Source organism: Naegleria gruberi, assembly GCF_000004985.1.
Source record: "Naegleria gruberi genomic scaffold NAEGRscaffold_6, whole genome shotgun sequence".
NCBI lineage: Eukaryota > Heterolobosea > Eutetramitea > Acrasida > Naegleriidae > Naegleria > Naegleria gruberi.
In genome coordinates, this window is record NW_003163321.1 from 568,671 (window position 1) to 589,742 (window position 21,072).

The 21,072-nt window shown below is 35.8% G+C and overlaps 8 protein-coding genes and 2 non-coding genes across 10 annotated transcripts; 4 read left to right on the forward strand and 6 right to left on the reverse strand.

The window, feature by feature from the left end:
• Window positions 1–100: 100 nt before the first annotated feature.
• On the reverse strand, window positions 101–925 carry NAEGRDRAFT_2186 (uncharacterized protein; the record flags this gene model as incomplete). The annotated part of the gene is made up of 2 exons (XM_002681491.2): window positions 101–406; window positions 458–925. Coding segments are annotated over 2 exons (774 nt in total), but the record flags the coding sequence as incomplete, so codon positions are not given.
• Window positions 926–1,342: 417 nt separating this feature from the next.
• On the reverse strand, window positions 1,343–1,663 carry NAEGRDRAFT_63411 (uncharacterized protein; the record flags this gene model as incomplete). The annotated part of the gene is made up of 1 exon (XM_002681492.1): window positions 1,343–1,663. One exon carries the CDS (start codon window positions 1,661–1,663, stop codon window positions 1,343–1,345), a length of 321 nt encoding a protein of 106 aa, XP_002681538.1.
• A 648-nt stretch (window positions 1,664–2,311) lies between these two features.
• On the forward strand, window positions 2,312–3,265 carry NAEGRDRAFT_46418 (uncharacterized protein; the record flags this gene model as incomplete). The annotated part of the gene is made up of 1 exon (XM_002681358.1): window positions 2,312–3,265. The coding sequence occupies one exon, from the start codon at window positions 2,312–2,314 to the stop codon at window positions 3,263–3,265; it is 954 nt and encodes a 317-aa protein (XP_002681404.1).
• A 562-nt stretch (window positions 3,266–3,827) lies between these two features.
• Window positions 3,828–3,915, reverse strand: NAEGRDRAFT_t87. The gene has a single exon. It is a non-coding gene; the product is annotated as a tRNA-Tyr (tRNA).
• Window positions 3,916–4,314: 399 nt separating this feature from the next.
• NAEGRDRAFT_57022 (uncharacterized protein) lies at window positions 4,315–6,643 on the forward strand (the record flags this gene model as incomplete). Its single annotated transcript, XM_002681359.1, has 1 exon — window positions 4,315–6,643. One exon carries the CDS (start codon window positions 4,315–4,317, stop codon window positions 6,622–6,624), a length of 2,310 nt encoding a protein of 769 aa, XP_002681405.1. The 3' UTR covers window positions 6,625–6,643.
• Window positions 6,644–6,715: 72 nt separating this feature from the next.
• On the reverse strand, window positions 6,716–9,958 carry NAEGRDRAFT_78433 (uncharacterized protein; the record flags this gene model as incomplete). The annotated part of the gene is made up of 1 exon (XM_002681493.1): window positions 6,716–9,958. The coding sequence occupies one exon, from the start codon at window positions 9,956–9,958 to the stop codon at window positions 6,737–6,739; it is 3,222 nt and encodes a 1,073-aa protein (XP_002681539.1). The 3' UTR covers window positions 6,716–6,736.
• A 191-nt stretch (window positions 9,959–10,149) lies between these two features.
• NAEGRDRAFT_46421 (uncharacterized protein) lies at window positions 10,150–11,187 on the reverse strand (the record flags this gene model as incomplete). Its single annotated transcript, XM_002681494.1, has 1 exon — window positions 10,150–11,187. One exon carries the CDS (start codon window positions 11,185–11,187, stop codon window positions 10,150–10,152), a length of 1,038 nt encoding a protein of 345 aa, XP_002681540.1.
• A 545-nt stretch (window positions 11,188–11,732) lies between these two features.
• NAEGRDRAFT_63416 (uncharacterized protein) lies at window positions 11,733–13,013 on the forward strand (the record flags this gene model as incomplete). Its single annotated transcript, XM_002681360.1, has 1 exon — window positions 11,733–13,013. One exon carries the CDS (start codon window positions 11,733–11,735, stop codon window positions 13,011–13,013), a length of 1,281 nt encoding a protein of 426 aa, XP_002681406.1.
• Window positions 13,014–13,256: 243 nt separating this feature from the next.
• On the reverse strand, window positions 13,257–13,327 carry NAEGRDRAFT_t86. Its single transcript has one exon. It is a non-coding gene; the product is annotated as a tRNA-Trp (tRNA).
• A 578-nt stretch (window positions 13,328–13,905) lies between these two features.
• Window positions 13,906–20,798, forward strand: NAEGRDRAFT_46423 (uncharacterized protein; the record flags this gene model as incomplete). The annotated part of the gene is made up of 5 exons (XM_002681361.1): window positions 13,906–15,928; window positions 18,401–18,637; window positions 18,821–20,071; window positions 20,127–20,222; window positions 20,374–20,798. The coding sequence occupies 5 exons, from the start codon at window positions 13,906–13,908 to the stop codon at window positions 20,796–20,798; spliced, it is 4,032 nt and encodes a 1,343-aa protein (XP_002681407.1).
• Window positions 20,799–21,072: the final 274 nt, after the last annotated feature.

Genomic DNA, 21,072 nt, shown 5'->3' on the forward strand with positions numbered 1-21,072 from the left:
TTTGTGGATTGAATCAATCTGAGGTATGCAATAAGTTTCGTATTGCTATAAATAACAAAAATTGTGTAAATTGTGTAAATTCAAACATGTATCCATGTATTTAAAGTTTCAAAATGGCATTTTTCAAATCAGTAATGAGATCTTTAGGTGATTCCAATCCAATACTTAAACGGAGAAGGGATGGTGGAGAGAAATTATCCCATTGGAATCTGTAATCAATGGATGATTCAACTCCTCCTAATGAAGTTGCATTCTCAATGATGTTTAAGAGTTTAGGTAATTTTCTGGCTTCCAACGGATCAGATAATTCGAAAGAGAGAATTCCTGGACCTTTTCCATCCATTTGCTTTTCACAAATTTCATAATTGGTGAGTTTTCTTTCATTGTTGGATGGTTCAGAAGTTTCCTCAATTGGTTCTTCTGCAGATTTTAGTTTAGGATAGTGAACTTTGGTTACTTTCATTCTAGTTTCCTCATTTCCAATTTGAGATTGCAACCAATTGGCAACAATTTCAGCAGATTGTGATTGATAATTCACTCTCACATTCAAAGTCCTCAAAGATCTCATCAGTAGATAAGCTTCCAAATTTCCCATCACTCCTCCCATCACTGATCGATACGATTTCACGCTGCTAATCAATCCATTCGATTTTCCAGTAATCATTCCACCCAATAAATCACTATGGCCTCCCATGAATTTAGTTGCACTGTGTAATGCAAAGTCTGCTCCCCATTTCAATGGTTGTTGAAGAGCTGGTGAAGCAAAGGTTGAATCAACAACCACAAGAGCACCCATTTGTTTTGCCTTTTTAGAATAATATTCAATATCTTCCAGGTCACATGTTGGGTTGACTGGAGTTTCCAACCAAATAACATCTCCAACATAGAGTCCACTCTTTTTCTCATCAAGTGGTTCCTTTTCTAAATCCTCCAAATCATGCAATTCCAAAAACATATTTTCCTTATCAAGTTCTTCATTCAATTTCGTATTTGGATTCGAATTTTCTTCACTTTCCAAATTTTTCTTGACTTGTTTTTTCAAAATTCCAGAATAGTGTTTTGCAAATGTTCTCAATAGGTCCATAGCATCACTGGTGCCAGAATATCCAACTGCATCATCACTCTCAGTAAATTTCTTTCCAAATTCCTTATCATGAGGTTTCATTCGTTTAAAGATTCGTTTCGGTCTGAGTGTGAAAAGAAGTGTGAAAGTTGCAGCTTGTCCACTGGCAAAGGCAACACTTTTGTATTCTTCACTACCTTCTAGGTTTGCTACGAGGGTTTCTAATCGACTTCTTGTTTTGTTATCTTGTATTTCTTCTAGTTTCGAATAATGATTAGTTTACTTACGAACACGTGAATAAATATTTCCATCATTTACATCAGAATCGAGAGAGAAAGTTGTGGAAAGATGAAGAGGAGGTGCCAAATCACTAACCTTCTCTACTTTCCTATCGGAACAAATTGCAAGAGTAGAAAAGCTCAATTCGTTTGCATCATTCGAAACTTTGGACGAATCTAGAACTTGTTTAGGTTCGGAAATTGTAGCAATTGGTGAACTTATCACAGAAGCAGTTGGAATTTGTTGTTGCTGTTTGTGTGCATGATTGCTAGAGGAGCGGTCATCAACTTCCTTCTTTTTGAACAACTTGAGAAACGACATTTTTTTTTTGGATGTTTTTTTACAATTCAAGTTCAATGTTCATTTGATTCAGTTTCACTCAGTGATCAATTGAAAACTGTAGAATTTTACAACGAACCATTATAGAAGATTCAATGTTGTTTAAGATTTTTTGATAATTTTAATAACTCTTTCGGAAGACTGTTTGGTGATTGGAAAGCAACAAACTTTCGAATAAAAAGTCTTGAAAGTTTGCCAAGATGTTTTATTGTGAATCTGAATTACCATAAAGATCTCAATAGTGAAAATTGGTATTTTAAAAGTGAATGGATAATTTTCATCTCTTTCACAATCAACAATTAATTTCTAAATTTGGAAATTAGACAACATGGGTAATTGAGTTTCATCTTCACAAATCATTGAATCTCTACCATCCTCATGCTGAAATAGTATAAATACGACCCTCAGAAGAAACATTGACTTTCAAACAAAAACAAAAAAAAACAAAACAAAATGTATTCGAATAACAAAACTATCCGAAACACCTTGAGCAACTTGTTGCTCCTCACTCTCCTTTCATTGACATTCATTAACTGTTCCTCAATGCAAAACAACCTCTTTTCATCCAACTCGAGAGGAATTAACGTTGCTGGAGGCACATCAGTGTCATCTGCCAATGAATTTCCACACATGGTGAGCATTCAATACTATTCCAGCTCATCAGTTGCCACAGGAATCCACTTCTGTGCAGGAACCATCATCTCCCCACTCCACATTGTAACTGCCTCTCACTGTGATATTGGTGTCACTTTAGATAAATTGAGAATCATTGCTGGTAATTCGAATAATCAATGCACTGCTAGTTCTACCTCATGCACCATTCGTAAAGTAACCAAATTCACCAGACACCCAAGCTATGACAGTTCTACCATAAAGAATGATATTGCAATCATTGAATTGGATCAACCAATTCCATTGGATGGAGTTAGAGCAGTTGCCGCCAAAATTGAAAACTTGACTTTGGATCAGTTTCTGTCATCTAGTACTAGCTCAATGGTTAATATTGCTGGTTGGGGAAGGACTACAACTCAATCGAGTGTTCAAGTGATTCAGAAGGCTATGGTTCCAGTTTCGCCAATTTCTGTTTGTAATGCTAAAAATTTGGGAGTTTCTTCTCCAAATCAAATTTGTGCTGGTAATGGAAATGGTGTTGATACTTGTGGTGGTGATAGTGGTGGTCCACTTTTCAGAATTATTGCTGCAGGAACTGCCAACAATAATTTGCCAATCTTTGTCTTGACAGGTGTCGTTTCTTATGGACCTCCTGGATGTGGTGGCTCAAATGTTGGTGCCTACACCAATGCAACTCAATATATCTCATTTATAAGAGACCAAGTTGGTTCCTCATACACAGTTGAGAAGTACGGAGATAGTTCAAAGCCAATTACTCCAACTCCTGTACCAACTCCTTCTCCAGTTACTCCAGTTGTTCCTGTTCCTTCCAATAATAATCAATCTTGTAAATGCAAGTGTTATTGTAAGAAGGTTAGACAAATGAGGGAAATGAGATTGAGAGGTGGAAATAATGTTGATGAAAGTCAGTTTATGAAATGGATAAAGTTAAATCCATTCAAAGCATTGTAAACCATGAGTTTATAGCATAATATTAGAGTTTTCTACAAAAAGTGTAGAAAACAATTTGTAAATTAATAAAACACAATTTTGCCTAAACCTTTACTTAGTGTTATATGTTTCATTTGAAGAAGTCGAACTGTTTATCAATAGTATTTAAAACACTATCAACAGACATTAATGTCCAAAGTTTTTTAAACGCTCCACTTCCTCTGGCGTGAGCGATAATTCTTCTTCTTCTTCATCCTCATCGTTTTGTTCCACCTCTCTTTTTTTGTTGTTTATAATATCATCCATAAGTTGCACAATTTGTTGTGAGTTAATTTCAGGTTTGGAAGATGGAAAGACAAATGTTGTTGGAGTTATGTTAGGAGAGAACGATGGTGAGGGTGAGCATGACATTTTTTATGTAGGAAAGAATAAACGAACAATGGAATCAATAGAATATTACAGATTTAAATATTTGACTTGAAAATTTATTCATAAATTATATTGCTTAACAATAAGAAAATTCAAGGCATCCTTAATGTTATTCCTTAATAAAATACAACAACTGCCCAAAACCGTTAAAAGATCCGATGAGACGGAATCGAACCGCCGACCACAGGATTACAGTTGTTTCTTGCTACAGTCCCATGCTCTACCAGCTGAGCTATCATCGGTTACGTTAGTTTCATTAAAAATCTTTTTATCAATAATATTACATGTTGAAGTTATTGAAAAATTAAAACAATTTTTTGTATGTACTGTCGCAACAATTACAACAAGGTTACTACAGTTCAGGAAAATTCACCTTCCTTTTCTCAATATTCTCTTCCAATTCACGATTCTTCCTAATGCACATCGCCGTTAATTGTCAACAGTCACCAAGTTTAAGCAAGTTTCTGAACCATTTCAAAAAAAAACGTAATCTTATTTGCAATATCATTGTTGCTCTTATCTTCTTCAACTATTATTGCTTTTCTATCAAATATTTTCTTCTCTACATCTTGAAGATAATTTGTCTCCATATTTACTGTGAGCGGTCATTATTCGAAACTCTGTCACCTGTCCTTTCAAAAATGATGGTCATTATGAAAGCAAAACAAAAAATGTTCGAACGAAAGACTGCAACTTCAGTAACCACTTCTTCTGAAGCACACGATTCCAACAGCAATAATAACTATACAACAACAAATCAAGCACCATCTCTCTCCATCAATAGTAGTGTAGGCCTTCCAGAACACAACCACCATCAACAACACTTTCCTTCCTCATTATCGTCATCCTCTTCTCAACAACATCAACAACCTCTGACTAATTCCCCTTCCAATTTATCAATTTTGCGAGATTATAAACATCATCAACAACAACAAGGTAATACTCACCACAACAATACCTCACCACAAACACCACCACACTCTCCCCGCCAAAATTCAAACAACACCACCACCAACGGTAATGCATCACCATCTACGGCTAGTAGCACCACCAACACCACAACAAACACAAACAAACGGCTAAGTATCAAGTTAGCCTCCAACTCGAGTAAGCGTCTCTCGGTAAATTTGCTGCTGAACAAGCTGAGCGGCGTAGGAGGTGGTAATAATGATAATGCTGCTCTTCAGCATCACTTGCAACAATATTCGTCATCCATGATGAGACATGGCTCTGGAACTGGTGGTGGTGCTCAAGGAGGAGTAGGAGGAGGATCGAATAGTATTGCTCCTGGAGGAGGAGGTATTGGAAGTAGTAATGCATTGATTGGAAATATGGATTCAATGAATAATGCTCTGATGAGTAGGGAAGGCTCACAGATACTATTGGGTGTTCCCTATAAGGAGGGATTGGGTTATAGAAAGACTTCTCACTGGCCCTATCGTTATAATAAGAGATATTTCGTTCTGAAGAATCATCACTTGAGAATTTATCGAGCCATTAATGACTATCAACAACATCAACAGTATTCATCCATTGTCAAACATGCACTCAAACAGCAGCAACATGGAGATTCGAATATGAATGGAAATGTTGTGGCCATTAATAACATCATTAATCATGATTTGTATAATTCTAGGGATGACAGTAATAATTTGAGTAATCATAGTATTGTCTCTCCATATTCTAGTTTTACTTCTAATATGATAACCACTCCATCTGGAGATATGATACCTAAAGTTGATACTTCTTCATTCATGCTCTACAAGATTCCTCTCAAATACTGTAAAATATTCAAGTTTCATACTACTAATACTAATGAATCGACTAATTTGGACTATAGAAGTAGTGCATCCGAAATGAATGCAAAGGATGTACCAAGTAAATCATTTGCTACCACTGATAAAAAGGACGAAAAGAAGGAAGATGACGAGGAAGAAGAATTTGAACTTCATTTCCTTCCTCCTCCTACATATACTGGACCAGGAGTTACAGGACAAAAAGCTTACAAATTACATGAAAATGAGGAGGGCAATACAAACAATATGTCGTCATCACCTTCATCGGTAATTCATGGAGATGAAGTGGCTTCTGGCTCTGGAGCTAATTCAGCCATTTTCAAGCTGAAATTTAAAGGAACTGCCAATGATTGGTTCAAATTATTGGATAAAGCCATCTTTTTGGCCAGTAAAACTGGAGATAATGAGGAAGAGGATGTTTGGAATCAAGAACAAAAGAAGGATTTCGATGAGGAGGAATGGTTGTCACAATACAAGAAGGAACAACAACAAGATATGATGGATTTACCAGTCTTTTTGAGACCACTTCAAATGCAAATTAAACAACACAATGATGAAATGCTAATTGACCACCAAGAAAAACAAAAGCAAATTTCTGCCGAGAAGAACATGTCTCTTAAGAAACGTCTCTCTCAATACTTCTCAGGAAGTGGTGCCAGCAATGCTAATTCGAATAACAATAATAAGAGAAATTCAGGCAATTCATATGCATACGTCTCTGAAAAACCATTTGATTTGAAGAGTGATAATCTTGTAGATAGTATTTCCGAGTCAACAACAAGTCACAACAGTAGTAATGAGAAGAGAAAGAGTGGTTATGTTATTGATGATTCGATACCCGACATTACTGACATGAGTCAGTTACAGGACTTGATTAGACAACACGACGATGATGATTACTCTCAACCATCTCAACCAAAGTTTGCATCGGATCATAAGACTACTAACCATGCAGTCTCCAGTTTAAAGACAGAAGAAAAGAAAAATTCTGCTCTCCATCGTTTATCAACAAACCTTAGCGAACTATTTTCGAAAAAGAAGCAACAATCAAACACACAAGTGCCAGATAACTCTGACACCATCTCAGTCGATGGAAAGAAGGAAAAGAGAAAGAGTGTATTCGGAAGGCTGTTGAACATCAACAAGGAGAAATAAATCCTCTTCATTCAATAATTTTTCAATAGGATGTTACAAATACAAATATAAATATTGAAGTCTTGTCTAACAATTTTAGAACATAAAAGGTCAAATTGAACAAATCCTTTAATTAAGAAATATCTCCAACTGAAATCATATCTTCACCTTGATCCAATTCCTCCCAACAAGCATCCTTTGAATTTCTATCGAGAACACTCAAATTGTTGTGCTTTTCAAAAATAGTGGCATTGAGAACTTGTGGTGTTGCTGAGCCAATACTACTTTGGAATGTAAAATCATCCACCTCTGATCCTATATCATTCTCAGTGTCCAAGTCAGCTTCCTCATTATCACTTGCAATAACCTCGCCTGGATATGATGAATTGGTGTTAGTCACAGCTGTAAAATTGTGTTCAAAAGTGTCTGGCACTGATGATGATTCTGAGGCCTCACCCATCAAGTCATTCTCTGTTGGATCTTCAAGGTAAGGGTTTTCATCATCTTCAATTGGCTTGGAAAGAATGTTACTATTATTTCTCTCGAATTGAGGTGAAAAGGTGTCACTTTGATCCATTAAATGTAAGCTATAAGGGAAAAGTGGCATATTCTTTCTATTATGGAAATAGGTATCTGACATTACATCTCTATTGTCATCTGTTGCACTGATTGTATCCTTAACTCCAACTTGCTTATCCTTCTTGTTTTTCTTTTTTGGTTTCTCTGACATGATGAGATTATCAGCAATTTTGTGCCATCTGAAAATTTCGTCTTCCTTCTTCTTTTTCTTTTTAAGATTTTTGAGAATCTTTTCAACAGGTGGTTTTTTAGAGCTTGGTAAACTTTCTTCCTTCTTTGATTTCTTGAAAATCTTTAAAATTCCAAGTGGAAGAGCTGTTTTCTCAGATTTAGTTTCAGGTTTGCTCTCAGGTTTATGAGAGGAAAGACTGGCACCACTAGGAGATGCTGTTTTTGGAAGGGTTTGTTCTTCTTCCTCATTGACTGGTGGAATAGGTTCATTTGGATCAATTTGTGTTTCCTTCTTCTTCTTGGCTTCTTCAGATTGTTTTGCATCGGTGGTTTGTGATGGCATGTTGTTCAGGGTTGGAGAAGTAACTTGTGGCTCTGATGGTTCGTGACCTGGTGATACTGATCCAGATAACACTGTTGGAATTGGTGGTATTACTACTTGTTTTGGTTTCAATGCTTGACTCAACTTTTTTCTGTAATAATTCAAGCAATAGAGACGATAGGATTCAAAAAATAGTTGTGGAATATTTGTTCCCAGACGTGTATCGAACTCTACAATGGTCAATCGTTGATTCTTCTTCATTTGGAATAATGGTACAGCTTTTTGGTGGAAATGATAGTAATGTTTTGGTTTTTGAACAAGACCAACGTTGGCACTAGAATCCTCAACACCTCTTCTGAGAAGAGCAACTTGTTGCTTTGTAGATTTGTTCAATTCAATATGACCAGCAAGAAGGAAATTACCCTGTGACAAAAAGTCTGGATAAATTTGATTAATTTCCTTCATCCAAGTCATGGCAGTATTTTCCAATGAATAATTGGAATTGGTGTAACTATAGGCAAAAATTACAGTTGTTGGAGCAATGGTTTGATTGCCCTCTGTGGTTTCCTCCAAAATCATTTGTTTGTACAAGGCCTGTCTCAATGAAAGTGCATGTCTAGAGCCAGTGTGACAAACTCTGAACATTATCTTTCTCCTTTCATTGGTTGACGTGCGGTTTTGTTTCTCAAGAACTGACTCGAAAAACTCCTCCTCATCAATTGATATTAAATCTTCCAAATTAATACCTGTATTGAGTAAATCATTGGCTAAACTCGAAATTTGATTTACTTCATTCTTTTCCAAAAACTCATCAACATGATTTAAATAATCCAACGAACAAACTTCTTCGATATACCACTCAGTGACTCTCTTATTCTTTCTCAAATAGTAATTGAGCTTGTGTGGACTTTTTTCCGTACTTTTAAGATTCGAAGATGATGATGAGCTCTTCTTGGCACTACTACTCAATATATTTGTTGTTGATTGTTTGTGAGTATTGTTACCAGATGGAGGAGGTGCTGCTACAGATATTTTCACTTCCTGATTCTCATGAAGAACCAACTGTTGATGAATATGTTCTTGAATATTTTGAATATTTCCTTGAGAGGAATCTTCAGTACTTGCTTTTCTTCTTGAAGATTCTGAGCCATTAGGAACCTGGAAGGAAACGCTCAAACTTCCACTACTCGATTTATGATGATGATGTTTGCTAGCACCACCACTATTAGAACTTCTATGATGTTTTGGTCGTTGATGATTTGGGCCATGTTCTTTGTGAATTACATTTTCATCATCATCGGATTCAATATTCTCTGATTCCTTCTTATGATTACTGGCTCCACCACTGCTACTATCATTCATTGGACTCATTTCATCCAATGAATTATCTCCTGTGATGATAATATTCATGATATTGGTATCCGAAAGTTCCTTTTTTGGCTCGTCCTTCTGCTGATGAGAATGTTTTTCATTGGCACAACAAGGAGGTGATTGCTTCTTCAATTGTTTTCCAGTGGTATAATACCTCAATATTTGATCAACCTCCTTTGGAAGAGAACTAACAATTAATATCGGAACCACTAGCCATTCATCGTTTGATTTGTTATTTTCCAAATCATCTGTTAAAGTAGCAGCACCAGCAGCAGTTGTTGTTGTATTGCCAATGTTATTATTCTGAGGAGAGGTTGAAGATGAAGGTTGTTGTTGTTGTTGATTAATTATATTTAAATTAGAAGAAGGTAAAACGGAATGTGGTGGTAAATTATTTGAATGATTAGAAGAGTTTGAAAGTGGTTGATAATTAGAAGCGTAGGAAGACAAAATTCCATCACTCACACTTCTTCTTCTATCTGAAGAAGGTGAAGATACTCCAACAACTGCATGAGTTGATTGTTGTTGTTGTTGTTGTTGTTGATGCTCAGAAGATCCCAGCAGAGGAATTAACAAATTGGAGGGAGAATGTGTTGATTGTCCTCTTCTTCTATTAGTAATTGTCGTCGAATGTGTTGTTGTTGTATTATGAGTACTTGTATTATTGTTATTAATTAATGATGATGAAGATTGTTTATCATCATCAAGAATGGCAGTAACACTCGTTAAATTCATATTATTATTATTATCCGCCATCACTGTGCCATATTGTTCTTCTTCTTCTTCTTGTTGATGATCATACTGATTATTATTATTATTAGAATAAGAAGTATTATTATTGGTAGGAGGAGAATTTGATGATGATTTTGATGAGGTAACAACAAGCGTTCGGGGCGATTGTTGTTGTTGCATTTTCTTCGTAAATGTTGTATTTGCACGAATGGGGATGTGAAAGGAGAGAGAAGTGATTGGTTTTGGAAATCTTATTCGAGTATTGAACAGATTTGGTGAATGGGATTATGTTCATTAAATATTATGAAATAGTATTTGATGTTGGAAAAAATACTTGAAGAGCACATTTTAATATCTTTAACTGATTCGAATTATTTATTAGAAAGAATTCGAAGCTCAGAATCTATTTGAACAATATTCAATTGACCAAACACAACTCCAATTCTAACAACACCTCCAACAGCATTTTGTAAAATGATATTGATTTGCTTATTCACATTATCAGCAACCACAAGATTTGAATTGAAACTATTTGGATAAGTGATCGAAGGTTGTTTCGAATAACAAACACTATACGACTTATAGCTGTCATCCTCATGAGACAAATCCTTCAAAGTAATGGAAACATTAAATCTTCCCACAGATGGAACATTATTCCATTCAAGAACTACTTGATTTTCCTCGTTTACAATATTATCAATGACTTTGCTATTCTTTGTGTTTGGAACGAAACTAAACTTTGCTTGGAATCCCTTAAAAGTTCTGCCAATGAATTTGACAGAATTCTGTTGAACTGTAGTTGGGGCAACATTAAAGTAAATTATGAAAAAGTTTGTGTTTTCGTCTGGTCTTGTGTAGGGAATAATAATGGTGGCATTGTTTCCCTCAAATGACCATGTGAAATTATTCTTATTTGGTTGACCAGTTGTAAGGGAAGCAAACATTGTCAATGGAACGTCATATTTGCTTTGTTCTGGAACAAAAGCATATTCCAATTCCATAGGTTTACCAACTGGCAAACCATATACTGGAATAGTGGTATACCAATGAGGTGTCTTTCTGTCAAGTGTATAAATTTCATTCTCATCATCATTGATATCTGGTTCCCTTGCATCCTTTGGTGTGTCAGCTAACAGACAAACAGTTTGATCACTATTAGTTCTAATAGTTGGGCATTTGACACATGCCACCATTCCTTCCTCAGGAGTAACTGTTCCTCTAGGACATGGATAATTATTACCATCTCCTGGACAATATTCTGCATAGAAACATTCATGACAAGATGGTCTGTGCAAAATCTCTTGATAATAAGTTCCAGGTGGGCATGTACTAGCATCAATGACAACTGTTAAAAGTTGGAGGAGGATGAGAAATAAAACGACAACAACAAGGAGGTTTGTTTTATTCATTTTTATTATTCGATTTAGTATGATTGTTGGAAGAATCTTGTAGAAAGAGTCGTTCCACTACGGAGAAAGATAATGTTACATAGCACAGTGGAATTGCTTTTTTTAAATCAATTGGATCGAATTCATCGAAATTAATTCCTGCTTTTTCAAAACGCAACAAAATTCAAAAAAAAATGAGCAAACAAAAAAGACAAGATTTTGAAAAGCAGGAATTAATTTCGGAGCAGCTATTGGTGATCAATAAGATGGAAGAGAAAGCAAAAAAAGGTGTAAAGTTTGAACGAGAAATATTTTCAGATGATGTTTGTTTTGAAATAATTTCCCTGATTGATGATTCGTGGTTTATTTTAAATAATTGTTCATTAATTTCAAAACAATTCTTTAATGTGATCAAAGAACGTTCAAAACTTGTTATTCAATTTAAAAAGAAATTTACAAAGAAAAGAATTGAATTATTCATGAAAAGTCAATTTATGAATAGTATTGTTCATCTTAAATTTTCAAGAAGGTTGCTTGAGTCTTTTCAAGTCAAATTCATAACTGAAATGAAACAATTAAAATCACTTGATATTGGTGAAAATCAAATTGGTGCTGTAGGAGCCAAATTCATAAGTGAAATGAAACAATTAACATCACTTGATATTATTTACAATCGAATTGGTGCTGTAGGAGCCAAATTAATAAGTAAAATGAAACAGTTAACATCACTTGATATTGGTGGAAATCAAATTGGAGATGAAGGAGCCAAATTCATAAGTGAAATGAAACAATTAACATCACTTAGTATTTATAACAATCTAATTGGTGCTGTAGGATTCGAATTCATAAGTGAAATGAAACAATTAACATCGCTTGATATATGTTACAATGAAATTGGTGATGAAGGAGTCAAATCAATATGTGAAATGAAACAATTAACATCACTTAGTATTTATAACAATCGAATTGGTGATGAAGGAGTCAAATTTATAAGTGAAATGAAACAGCTAACATCACTTGATATTAATAACAATCGAATTGGTGTTCAAGGAGCCAAATCAATATGTGAAATGAAACAATTAACATCACTTAGTATTTATAACAATCAAACTGGTGCTGTAGGAGCCAAATTTATAAGTGAAATGAAACAATTAACATCACTTGATATTAGTGTAAATGAAATTGGTGTTGAAGGAGCCAAATTTATAAGTGAAATGAAACAATTAACATCACTTAATATATGTTACAATCGAATTGGTGCCGAAGGAGTCAAATTAATAAGTGAAATGAAACAATTAACATCACTTGATATTGGTGGAAATGAAATTGGTGATGAAGGAGCCAAATTCATAAGTGAAATGAAACAATTAACATCACTTAATATATGTGAAAATCAAATTGGTGATGAAGGAGCCAAATCAATAAGTGAAATGAAACAATTAACATCACTTGGTGCTTATAACAATGAAATTGGTGTTGAAGGCACCAAATTAATAAGTGAAATGAAACAATTAACATCACTTAATATATCTAAGAATCAAATTGGTGATGAAGGAGCCAAATTAATAAGTGAAATGAAACAGTTAGCATCACTTGATATATATTACAATGAAATTGGTGATGAAGGAGTCAAATTAATAAGCGAAATGAAACAATTAAAATCACTTAATATATCTAAGAATCAAATTGGTGATGAAGGAGCCAAATTAATAAGTGAAATGAAACAATTAACATCACTTGATATACATTTCAATGAAATTGGTGATGAAGGAGTCAAATTAATAAGTGAAATGAAACAATTAACATCACTTAGTATTTATAACCAAAAGATGAAATCTATCAATTAAAATCCAAAAAAAGGATTTGGCATGGATTATAAATAGTGATATTTTGCATACAGAGCTCTACTTCAATGTTGTTGCTGCTAGTATGAAGCGTAGATCAGTTACAGATTTTTATTGTCGTCAGATTTCATAAATCCACTAAATTTACGATTAAACAAATAATCAGTCAGTTCATATTTGTTCAGATACTACAAAAGTAATTGAATAGTAATTAAGAGGATATGAATAAGTAAAATTAAAATCACAGGGGGCGAGGGGGAATCGAACCCCCGGCCACAGCTTTGGAGGCTGCGATGTTACCATTACACCACCGCCCCTGTTTCATCATGATTAAGAAGATCAGGAGTCATAAACCTACACGATATGGTTGTATCAATGATTCTTAGTGTTTCCATACCTCAATGGTTGGCCATCCTTTTCTAATTCCGAAGTTCGCTCCACAAGAACACTCGCCACATGTCACGGTATTATCATTTGACAAGTGTACATACCCAATTGTAACTGTATTTCCTTTTGTTCAGTTCGTGTGCTGTTACAGAGTCGGTTTGATTTAAACCATTCAGTTTCCAATAAAGTATCCTACTGATTTGTATCCGGCAAATAATATTATTAAAAAAACAAACTCTAATAACACACATTGTATTATTAAAGATGCCAGAGGTTGTCACTATTGGTAGCACTACTGCTGCCAAACAGACAATGGGCTTCAATGTTTCATTGTTGGTAAGTTATGGCAACTGACATGTAATCCTTAATATTAAATTCTCTAATTCACTTCTTGATGTTTGCCTATTTGCATGCTCATTAGAAAGGAGGTACTATTACTCAAACAATTGTAAGTTTCGAATAACAATTAAACTAAACATATCCTAAGGTTGGCGCAATCATCTCTGGTATGGTTATTGCTTCCACAGTTGCCACCATCTTGATGGTTTCCTTGATTTCCTACCAAAATCCAATTGCTGTAGATGACACAGCATCCACCTACAAGAACGTTGCTCTTTCCATTAATGTTTTATCTAACGATTATGATCCAAAGGGAAATAACATTTCATTGGTTCAAGTTCTCGTGTCTCCAAGTTATGGTTCTGCTTCAATTTCCTCTAATAGTCTCATTGTCTACAAATCAAATGGTACTTATGCAGGAAATGACACTTTCAGTTATCAAATTACAAATGGTTACTTGACAGCTAATGCAACAGTTGTTGTGAGTGTGGTCAATCGTCCTCCAGAAGCTATTCCAATTGCTGTAACTGTCAGTAAGAATGTACAAAACACGCTCATTAACATCTTCAGTTATGTTGGTGATAATGATGAGCAAATTAGTGATCCAGACAGTGTCGATATTCTCTCTGCTGTTTCTTACTCGAATCAAACTATTGTTAGTGGCACAGAAGGTGGTTACGGAACAATCAAGATTGATTCATATAATGGTTATTATTATAGTCCAGCAAGTGGTTTTAATGGCGTTGAGCAGTTTGTCTACACCATTTCTGATGGTTATGATACATCTAGTTCCACTATTACTGTAACTGTGGCCAATGACGCTCCAACTGCTGTTGATGATTCTTACAAGATTCCAAAGTATGCATCATTGGTTTTGGATGTTTTGGCCAATGACTATGATGTCAATGGTGACGATTTCAATATTACAAGTGCTTTGGGTACTGGCTATGGTGCTGTTAGTGTTTCTGAGAAGTCCATTACCTACATTACTGCTGGTTCTGTATCTACCAAATACACCGATTCATTCGAATATACAATTTCAGATGGAGTTGCCACTTCATCTGCCATTGTAATCATCTCAGTTTACAATCAAGTTCCTGTTGTCTATTCCAAGACTGTTACTGTTGCCAAGTCATCCACTAATAATTCAATTTCAATTGATTATTATGATGCTGATAGAAGAGATTTAGTCACTGTTAGTACTATTTCTCCATCATTGTCCTCTATTTCACCAATTGCTTACTTGCAATTGACCACCAGTTACAATCAATTATTCTTTGATTGTTGTGAATGGCTCACTGTTGAAACTAACAACTATACCATTCTTTTCACTCCAACTACTGATACTGTTTACACTCAAACTTTCACAGTTGTCTTGTCAGATGGCGAAGGTACTGGAACTGGCACAATCACCATCCAAGTGGTCAATACTCCACCTGTTGCTGTTGATGATTCTGCTCAATGTAATAAGAATCAACAAGTTTATGTCAATCTCGTTGCCAATGATTATGATGAAAACAGTGGAGACACTGCCAAGATCAAGTTGACTTCAACCGGTTGGAATTCAACTACACTCTATGGAGGTTCTTTAACTATTTTCAATTCTACACATGCTCTCTATGTTGCTCCAAGTGGTTTCTTAGGAACTGACTCTGCCACCTATGTAATTACTGATCAAAGTGTTGATTCTAGTGGTAATGCTGATTCCACTTCATTCTCTTCTGGTAAACTCTATGTTACTGTTATTAATAATGCTCCAACTCCTGTTGATGATTCATTCACCATCTCAAAGGGTGTTACCTCTACTTTGAGTGTATTAGATAATGATACTGATCCAAACGATGGTTCTGGTTCAATTTACATTATCAATTCTGTTACTGCCTCTTCTGTTAAGAATATTCAAGCTTCTATTGTTGCAACAAGTGGTGCAAGAGATACATTGTCTTATGTTGCTTCCAATGCTGAATATACTGATTATTTGACATATGATGTCAAAGATCAAGATGGTATGAAATCTACTTACAAGGCCACTGTTACATTGTATGTTATCAATGATGCACCTGTTGCTGTTGATGATGCCTACTCCACTTTGTGGAATAGATCAGTGGACTGCTCTGTTAAAAGCAATGATTCTGATAAGAATGGTGATCTGGATGATTCTACCATTAGTATCACCACTTCTCCATCTCATGGTACAGTAACCATTTTGAATAGTGTTGTAAGATATACTCCAACCAATGGCTACGTTGGTACTGATACCTTTGCTTACAAATTGAACGATGGTAGCTCATTGAATGCTGACTCCAACATTGCAACTGTAACCATCACAGTTTACAATAATGCTCCAGTTACCGCTGATGATTATATCACTACTCACTGGAGAAACCCAAGTGGTGTATTGGTAACTCCATTGTCCAATGATAGTGATCCAGATGGTGATGATTTGATTGTTGAATCTACAACTGCTTCTTCCTCTGTTGGTACTGTCACTGTAGCTGATACCACAACCATCAAATTTGTCCCAACCACTACTTCAGCCACCACAGGAACCAAATCATTCACATACTATGCCTATGATTACAATAAGAAAACTCTAGGCACTGTCTATGTAAACATCACCAATACCAAGCCAACTGCCAATGGTGAATCTTATACTCTCCATTGGGCTGCTTCAGCTACTTCTTTCTCAGTTATGGATAATGATGTTGATGCTGATAGTGATACTATCTCTTTATACTCTGTTAGTGGTAGTACTGCTGCTGCTATCAGTGGATCTTATATCAAGTATACTCCAAAGAAGGATGGTGTCACTGATTCATTCCAATACGTGATTACTGATACTGTTACTCCATCAAATGCTGCTACTGTTACAGTCAGTTTTACAAACAGCGATACTCCAAGTGCTTCTAATGTTGCTACTTCAATCCATTGGAGAACTTTGGCTTCTCAATCTAATTATCAAGATTTCACTGTCATGAGTTCGACAACTGACGCTGATGGTGATTCTCTCACTTTGTCTGTTACTACAACTGCCTCTGGTTTGTCTGGATCTTCTTGTTCCAAGACCAGTGATTCTGTTCCAAAGGTGAGAACTACTGCTCCAACCAAGACTGTTGGTACAGTTGCTTGTTCTTATTCAGTTTCTGATGGTTTGGCTTCTAGTGGAACCAAGACTGCAACATTGACCATTACAAACAATGCTCCAACTTGTTCAAACATGACTGTTTCATTCAATCCAACCTATGTTTCAACTGGTCAAAACTATTCCATTTCCTCCTATGTCACAGATGCCGATTCCAATGATATTCCATATTTGGTGCCAGGAAGTGCAACCATCGTTGGCTCTTCCTATTCTGGTGATTCATTCACTATAGTTGGAAGTTATTTGAACTTTAAACCAAACAGCAATCTTGGTACTCGTACCTATGCCTACACAGTCACCGATGGTTTGGCCACATCTTCTAAATGTTACATTTCCATAATTGTCAGCTCTCTTAGTAGCACTAATTATTACCAAAGTTATGATGTCCATTGGAATGCTTCTAATTATGAAGTTCCAATCTTGACAAACTTGCCAACTTCAACTATTAAGGCAATTGCTTCTCAATCTTACTCAACTGTCACTTTGTCAGGTGGAAAGATTTACTTTACACCATTGAGACAAATCTATGTTGATACCTTCACTGTAACTGTCACTGATACTGGTGTTGATAGTCCAGTTTCTGTTACCATTACCACTTACAATAATGTGCCAACTGCCAGTCTCTCCACTCAAACTATTACTTGGGGAAGTTCAAAGACACTCGACTTGTTGACTAATTATGCTGATGATGACTATACTGCTGGTAGAGAAAGCAAGGGAACTGTCAAGAGCATTGATACTTCATCTACTTTAGGTAGTGTCTCTTCAGTTTCTGGAAGTTCAGTAACTTACACTTCTCCATCTAAATATGTTGGTTCTGATACCTTTAAGGTAACTGCAACTGATGGTTTGGCAACAGTTACTTTCACAGTAACATTCACCATGACCAATACTGCCCCAGTTACCAATACCAAGTACTTTAATGTTCACTGGGCTACTCACAAGACTGGTTATCAAATGGATTTGAGTACTGGTGTAACTGATGCAGAAGGAAATACTTTGACTTACTCAGTTACTTCATCAAGTATTTCTCCAACAACTGCTGGTTCAGTTGCATTGTCTACTTCTCCATATGCTGTTGCTACTGCTTCCAGTACTGTCTATTTGGGTGCTTTCACATTCACTTATGGAGCTAGTGACTCAATTGTGTCAACTCCAGGTACTGTTTCTGTTACTGTTTATAATAACATGTCAACTCCAGTAGCAAGTACAGGAAGTTGCCATTGGAAGCAAACTGGTGTTACTCTCAGTCCATTCTCTACTTTTGCTCCAACCTTAAAGGATGGTGATGGTGATAGCTTGTCGCTTGTTAGTGCATCAGCTCAAAAGGGGTCAGTTTCAGTTGCTACTTCAACAATTACTTATAACGCTCCTGGAACTTACGTTGGTACCGATGTTGTTACATACAAATTCACAGATGGTGCTCAATCACTTCAAAGTACTGACACAGTTGTCAATGTCAATGTTTACAACACTGCTCCAGTATGTGTTGACAAGACTGCCACAACTCTTTGGACTACAGCTGTAACAGTTGACTTGTCCAGTGGTGCTTGTACTGATGCTGATACCTTGGATACTGCTTACTTTAATGGAGCTACTTCAAGTGTTGTTGGTGGAAGCGTTTCAGTTTCTTCCAAGAAAGTTACCTATACTCCATCTTCAACTTCTTTGACATTTAGTGGATCAAGTGGTTATTACACTGCTACTGGTTCATTCCAATTCCAATGTACTGATGGTATGTCAACTGCTGCCAGTGCTGGTAAGGCTACTATCACTGTATATAACAATGCTCCAACTGGTACTGGTAATACTGTATCAGTCAACCGTGATTACACTACCTCCACTTATGATTTCACATGGGCTACCATTGCTACTGCTACTGATGCTGATGGAGATTCCATTTCTTATACTAACTTTGCCTCATCTGACTCTACCATCACAGTTTCTAATATTGGTACAGGAATCAGATTGACCACAAGTAACAAACTTGTTTCTGGAACCAAGTATATTACATTCAAACTCTATGATGGTCTCCATTACAGTACTTCAACCTTAACATTCACTGTAACTTTTGTCAATACAGCTCCAGCTTGTGTTGCTTCTTCAGTTGCATTGAATAAGAAGGGGACTGTTGATTTGTCAACCTTGTACAGTGCTACTGATGCCAACAGTGATCCAGTCACATATTCAGTTGTTTCTAGCTCAGTTTCAAGTACCTATGGTTCATTGTCTGGTACTACTTTCACTGCTTCTTCCACAACTAGTGGAAGTACAACTATTAGTTACACTGCCACAGATTCTCAAGCCACAACTACTTGTTCCATCTCGGTTGTGATTAGTAACCAAATTCCAGTTGCTGATGATATCACTTATCAAATTGTTCCAGTTTCAACCAATTATGTCCACAAATTCACATACACTGCAACAGATGGCGACTCTTCAGATACATTGACCTATTCTCAATCAAGCACAACTTGTTCATCATCTTTGGTTACTGCTTTGAATATCACCACTGCTGGTCTTATTACCTTTGTTAGAAAGTCAACTGCAGTTAGTGGAACTTGTACAATGACTCTTTTGGTTGTTGATAACAACTCTCCAACTGCTGGACAAGATACTGCTGTTGTGACATTTGTCATTTCTTCATCGTCTCCCGCTGCCAATGATGACAGATTCTCAATTAACCAAGGTCAAACTATCAGAATTTACAATTGGCAAATCCTCCAAAACGATTATGATGAATTTGGCTCGAATACCACTTTGACCTTGACATCTATTTCATGCCCAAGCTCCTCCTATTGTCACGAAACTCCTAGACAAGTTACAGTCAATGGATTAGATGCTATTGAACTCGATTCGGATACTTCCACTTGTCAAGCTGACTCATTCCAATACACCATGAAAACTTCTTTGGGAACCACCAAAACTGCTACTGTTTACGTTGAATTCAAGAATTGCTACTGTTCTGCCAAGATTGACTTCCTTTTCTTGCTTGATTCTTCTGGTTCAATTGGTTCCACCAACTTTAACAAGATGAGAAGTTTGGCAAAGAGTATTACAGGTAGAATGTCTATTTCTTCTTCTGCAATTATGGTTGCCATTGCTAAATTCCACTCAAATGGTACCTTGGCTTTGGCACTGTCTTCCGATGGTACTACCATTAATAATACCTTGACTAATATGGCCTATGAAGGTTAGTATTATTTTCTTTAAGGATTTCTAATTTGGTATCTAATATTATTGAACAGCTGGTAACACTGCAACTATTCCAGGTTTGAGAGTTGCTGTCGATGCTTTGAGACCTGCCAATGGTGGTAGAGCAGATGCTGATAAGGTTATTTTCAGTAAGTTTCTTAATTTCAGATAATCTAATTATATTCTAAATAGTTTTGACTGATGGTTTAGCAAACGTTCCTTGTTCATGTAGTTCTTGTGTTAGTGAATACCAGGCAAAACCTAGTGTCTTCTCAAACTCTATTCAAACTAACATTTTAGGAAAGTATACAGGTTCTGCACTTACAACCCAATTACAAAATCTTTGCAAATATCAATACACAGATTCGACCGTATTGAGTGGAACTACATGCAGCTACTGCTCCACTAGTAAGACAGCTTACTGTTTGCCATGTTCTGATGCAGTGCCAATTGCTGAAAAGATTAATACATGGCAACGTAATTCTACTGGAATAGTTCCATATGATTTGGATAATCCTTACAATGGAAATAATAATGTCCAATGGAAGATTGTTGCTATGGCCGTAGGTGATGCCATGTCCAATACTTATGGTGCTAGACAAATTGAAGGAATGAACTATGATCCAAGTAGAGCTATGACTGTTTCTTGGACTGATTTGGATTCAACAATGAGCGAAATCGTTGATCAATCTTGTAATCAAGTTTCCACAAGTGACGCTAGTTAAGAACATGGTTAAATAGATATCAACAATGTAATAATAATGTAATAATATAATATTAAATAAAAAGTGTAAAATTGTGAGCCTTTTAAAACTCTTCCGAAGTCAAGTATGCAACATTTGATATTAAATGATTTGTTTTTGTTCATCAAAAAGGTTCTTCCCGCCTTCATGAACGTTTCTTTTCATTTTTTAAAAAAATTATTTTGAAATATCGGAATAAATTAGAGATTCTTGTCTGTTGGCTTAGTGAATAATCCCTTAAAAAGAAAGCAAAATA